This window comes from Anticarsia gemmatalis, chromosome W, assembly GCF_050436995.1.
Source record: "Anticarsia gemmatalis isolate Benzon Research Colony breed Stoneville strain chromosome W, ilAntGemm2 primary, whole genome shotgun sequence".
In the NCBI taxonomy this organism is placed as follows: domain Eukaryota; kingdom Metazoa; phylum Arthropoda; class Insecta; order Lepidoptera; family Erebidae; genus Anticarsia; species Anticarsia gemmatalis.
The window spans coordinates 6,306,337-6,312,208 of record NC_134775.1 but is presented as its reverse complement, the minus strand read 5'-3'; the positions used below and the strand labels follow the sequence as shown (position 1 = coordinate 6,312,208).

Here is a 5,872-nt window from a genome sequence, read left to right as displayed (position 1 = left end):
AAGTTATATTAAATATAAAGTTAGGTCCATTGAGATGGTCACCAGGAACGAAGGGGTTAACATGTACCATCTTCGACTTTTACATGCAGGACCTCAACTTTTATTAGCGACAATTCGCCATCGTTATTATCCTATTGGTGGTAGAAATTTAGCTAAGAAGGTCACACATCAATGTATCAAATGTTGCAAGATAAAGGCTAGTACTGTTCAACCTATCATGGGTGACCTTCCAGAGCAGCGATTACATTTAGAGTTTCCTTTTTTAGATACAGGGGTAGATTACGCTGGACCTATCATGATAGAGGACCGCAAGGGCAGAGGCAGACTGCAGACTCATCAAATGTTTTATTTGTGTATTTGTGTGTTTAGCTACCAGGGCAGTCCATCTGGAACTTGTATCAGACCTTACAAAGGAAGCTTTCTTAGCAAGCATGAATCGCTTCATTGCTCGCAGAGGGAAGCCACGTAATGTTTTTCCGATAATGGCACAACCTTTGTAGGTGCCTTCAATGAATTGTCTGATCTCTTAGCACAGGACTTAAACTTTAAGGATATTGACCCAGGCATTAAATTCTCTTTTATACCGGCGTACACTCCACATTTCGGTGGATTATGGGAGTCCGCGGTCAAGTCGACTAAGCACCATCTCAGACGCATTTTGGGCTTAACAAATTTAACGTTTGAAGAGATGGCTACATGCTTGACACAGATCGAAGCCGTTTTAAACTCGAGGCCGCTAACTCCCTTATTCAATGACCCTACAGACTTGACTCCTTTGACTCCTGCTCACTTCCTTATTGGACGATCGCTAATCATGCTGCCACATCCACAGATCCAGAGCATCAACGTCTCCAGCTTACAACGGTTTCGTCGAATCGAATACCTGAAGCAGCATTTTTGGGTTCGTTTCTCGCACGAGTACGTCGTTTGGCTTCAGGAGAGAACCAAATGGCGTCGTTCTTCAGGCGAGCTTAAGGAAGGCACTCTTGTCGTCATTAAAGACAAAAGCTCACCCCCTTTAATGTGGCTTCTAGGACGCATCATTCGTGTGCTACCAGGCAGAGACGGCGTCGCAAGGGTCGCCGACATCCGCACGCGTAAGGGTGTCATTCGGCGGGCCTTCAACACCATATGCGCTCTTCCCATCTCTTCTGTTGAAAAGATACTTCAACCGGGGCAGTATGTTGAATAGCCATTCAACATGGACCTTCGTTCGCATCGTTCGCGTTCGCGACCGACATCGGCCGCGGGGACGGAGCGGGACGAGGGGTTTGACGGGCGAGCGGCGGGTGCGCCGGTTCCGTAACCAGTCAGCTGATCGACGCCATTGCAAGCGGACACGCGCGCCTTCTTATCATTTGTTATTATATAGTCTCATCGGCAACGACAGCTCTGTACTATTACCAGTATTCACAACAATATAATTTATACAGTCCACTCTGCGTATTATTCCAATACCATCAAGGGATCGCCGGAACAGTATTTTAATAATTTTACGGTAGGTAATTACTTATATTTTAAGAATTTAGAAACAGCAGAACAAGTTTACCAATATAACGGGAATTATGACTCAAAAGTCCAACCTACTCTAGTTGAAATAGTCCCCTGGAAAACTAATTAAATAGACTTCTAAACTACTAGCTGACCCGCACAATTTTTCTTGCGTCACCGAAGGGAGAACGGGTCATCATTTTTCCCCGTTTTTGTAACATTTTTTGTTGAACTCCGTTTCTAATGGCTGCAGCGTGATGATAAATACTTCGCTTGCGTCACATAAGAGAATTGGTCAAAATTTTCCCCGTTTTTGTAACATTTTTTACTGGTATTCTGCTCCTGTTGGTCGTAGCGTGTTGATATATAGCCTATATAGCCTTCCTCGATAAATAGGCTATCTAACACTGAAAGAATTTTTGAAATCGGACCAGTCGTTCCTGAGATTAGCACGTTCAAACAAACAAACAAACACAAACTCTTCAGTTTTTAGTCCGCTCAAAAAAGCAAGTGTAGAGTGCGTGAGCGGGATCCTAAGCAATTTCTTCAGAAATTGGTTCAGGATGCTTAGAGAATAAACATACTAAAAATCCCCGCCTCTAGGGGGGGCCCCGGAGTGGGGGGAGAGGGTTAAAGGTCCCATTTTTTTCTTTAAAACGGTTCGTTGTAGAGAAAAAGTGTCTCCTACATAATGAAAGATGATAAAATTGTCTACAACTTTTGTAAACACACTTTATCGAAATTCTCATCAGTTTTCGAGCATCACGCTTGTTAAGTACGGATCCCTAACCAATACCGACGACGCAGCAAGAATATACTTATTTACCGCAAACATACAATCTAAGGCCGAAAACGCCGGAAACGCCGACACAGCAGAACTGCAGCCCGATGACGTCCGTTTGGGAATCAATCGCCGAATTAGCAAATTAATTTTAATGTATTAATATGAATAAATTGTCATTCCATGTTCTCGCATCGAATAGGTTTCACTATAATTGTAAATGTAATTTTCTTTTTATTAAATTAATTATAAGTAACTTTGGTTTTTTTTCGAACCTTCGGCTGCAGTTTACGTAATTGGCGCAGTCGGTAGGATTCTCGCGGGCCGGTTCGCGAGCGGTTAGAAGCATCTTATATCGATAATTCGCGTTCGCGTGTCGCCCGGGCGGCTTTCAAGCCACGGTACGAGAATCCAGAATCTACGAAGCTGCAGCGCCGAGTGGAGAATCCAGACTTCGATTCACGGAGAAGAACCAGAGATGATTTATTATATGTAAGTACACTTGAATCTTTCTCGTGTTGCTTCCTGTCTTATCCTAATAATTTCCAAGATTTTCCGCCCCGGAAAATTTCATTCCCGGGATCCTGCATCGCGTCAGGCTCGCCGGCATATAGTAGATAGTTATAGAGAGTTAGATAGTGAATTAGATTTTAATTTGAGTAGTTTATTTCAATTAAAAATGCCGTACGACCCGGACGTAATCTATAAGGCACTTCGCCTTGTTCCAGAGTTTGACGGTAATCATAATGTATTGACGAGATTTATTAATATTTGTGATCGAATTGTAACTCAATACGCTAGCGCCGAGCCAGGCAGCGAGTTAGGCAATCTATGTTTATTAAATGGTATTTTAAATAAAATCACGGGTTCCGCCGCATCCACTATTAATGCGAATGGTATCCCAGAGACTTGGGCAGGCATTAGAGCAGCTCTTATTAATAATTTTTCAGACCAGAGAGACGAAACAGCTTTATATAACGACCTTTCGTTAGCTACACAAGGTAATAAGTCCCCTCAGGAATTTTACGATCATTGTCAAACCTTGTTTAGTACAATAATGACATATGTGACTTTACATGAGACCTTACAGACAACTATCGACGCTAAACGAACACTTTATAGGAAAGTAGCTATGCAGGCTTTTGTACGTGGTTTAAAAGAACCCTTGGGATCGCGTATACGATGCATGCGTCCGGAAACTATAGAAAAGGCTCTTGAATATGTGCAGGAGGAATTAAATATTATGTACTTGCAACAGCGTAATGATACCGTAAAATCTCATAGTACACCCAAGTCTGCTACGCCCTTCAATGTACCGTTAAACACGCAAAGTGTCCCGCGACCTCCCGTACCTAATTGGCCAGCCCCTATGGCACAGCGCCCTCATCAGCCTCCAAACCAAGCTTTTAGATTCAATATGCCTAACCAACAACATAACCGTTTTCCTACAAGAACACAGCAAATGTTCCGCGCACAGCCAACTAACTATCACCCCCAGAGTAATATGTTTAGACTACAACCCAGGAATAACGCCCCACAAAATGCTGGTGCGAAACCCATGAGCGGCGTTCAACATTTTACTCCTAGAGCGTTACCTATGTCAGGTCATGATTGGCGACAATCTGGTAACCCGCCACCTAATAATTATTTTAAAACACGCGAAGTAAATGTAAATGAATTTGCGTTACCCGATAATGCCTATTATTCTGACGAGTATTACTGTGAGCCGGAAAATGATTGTTATACAGACTTTAATGACTTTAATAACTCTTACGACTATGAATATAATACTAACATGACTTATAGCGATACACCTTATCATAACCAAGTGGTACATGACATGGAGCCACAACCAGGGCCCAGCCACGCAGGACAGAGCCAGGATTTTCGCTCAGACAGGATATCAAAAGAGCAAGGATAGATATAAATTTGCAAACACAAAGACAGTTACCGTATATAGAAATTGCTTGTCCCCCCTTAAAATTCTTAATAGATACTGGCGCGAATCAGTCCTTTATAAGCCCCGAGGCTGTACAAAATTTTTACCGCGATTACCCACTAAACTATGACCCTTTTGAAGTGACGAACATTCATGGTGTTAGTAGAAGCGACCATTCTATAACATTACCATGCTTTAAAGAATTTAACGAGAATGATGAAGTTAAACTATTTGTATATCGTTTTCACGATTATTTTGATGGCTTAATAGGTTTAGATATATTATCCAAATGGGAAGCCAATATAAATTTGAAGGATTTTAAATTAATTACACGAAACGCAACCAATCATATTAAATTATATAATTCCCGTAATGTCAACTTATATGAGGACATCATACCCGCTAAAAGTTCTAAAATTATTAAAATACCAATTAACGCCCCAGATGGTGAAGTTATAATAGACGAACAAATATTTTGCAGTTGTATTTTACATCAATGTCTTACTACCGTAGTGGTCGAGGCTATGTAGAAATAGAAAACCCAACATCCAATGACATAATATTTTATTTAGATCAGCCCGCTGGTGCAGATATATTCAACATTAAGTGCACGCAGACCGATAATTCTAACCGTATAAACGATGTGCTATCCCGATTGCGTACAGATCATCTTAATGAGGAGGAAAAAGCTAATCTCCTAACATTGTGTAGTCGCTATGCGGATGTATTCTATATCGACGGCGAACCATTGACTTTTACAAACAAAATTAAACATGGAATCCGTACAACAGACGAGGTACCAGTATATACCAAAAGCTATCGATATCCCTTCGTTCATAGACAAGAAGTTAGAGACCAAATTTCAAAAATGTTACAGCAGGGTATAATTAGACCTTCTGACTCTGCCTGGAGCTCACCCATTTGGGTTGTACCCAAGAAAATGGATGCTTCTGGTAAACAAAAGTGGCGTCTCGTAGTGGACTTCCGTAAATTGAATGAAAAGACAATAGACGACAAATACCCCATACCAAACATTACTGACGTCCTGGACAAGTTAGGAAGGTGCCAGTACTTCACGACCCTAGATTTAGCAAGTGGGTTTTACCAGGTTGAAATGGACCCACAGGACATACCCAAGACAGCCTTTAATGTAGAGCATGGGCACTTCGAATTTTTACGAATGCCCATGGGTTTGAAGAATTCCCCATCGACTTTTCAAAGAGTCATGGACAATGTTCTAAGAGGCCTCCAGAATAGCATTTGCCTAGTATATCTTGATGACATCATCGTGTTCAGCTCCTCGCTCCAGGAACACCTGGAAAACCTGGAAAGAGTATTCCAAAGACTTAGAGAATCTAACTTCAAAATTCAGATGGACAAATCGGAATTCCTTAAGTTAGAAACAGCCTACCTTGGACATATAATTAGTAGGGACGGTATTATGCCCAATCCCGATAAAATTTCTGCCATCCAGAAGTATCCTATACCAAACACCCCAAAAGAAATAAAACAATTTTTAGGCCTTCTCGGTTATTACCGAAAATTCATCCCAGATTTCGCACGTATTACAAAGCCTCTTACACTTTGTCTTAAGAAAGGTAATAAAGTAATTCATAGTCAAGTATCTGGGCCATTGGGTCACTGAAGACCTTAAAGACAAC

At 41.4% G+C, this 5,872-nt stretch overlaps 1 protein-coding gene across 1 annotated transcript; it reads left to right on the top strand.

Annotated features, from left to right (window-relative positions):
- The first annotated feature begins 688 nt into the window (after positions 1-688).
- LOC142985863 (uncharacterized) lies at positions 689-1,192 on the top strand. The gene has a single exon (XM_076134107.1). It carries the CDS (start codon positions 689-691, stop codon positions 1,190-1,192), a length of 504 nt encoding a protein of 167 aa, XP_075990222.1.
- Positions 1,193-5,872: the final 4,680 nt, after the last annotated feature.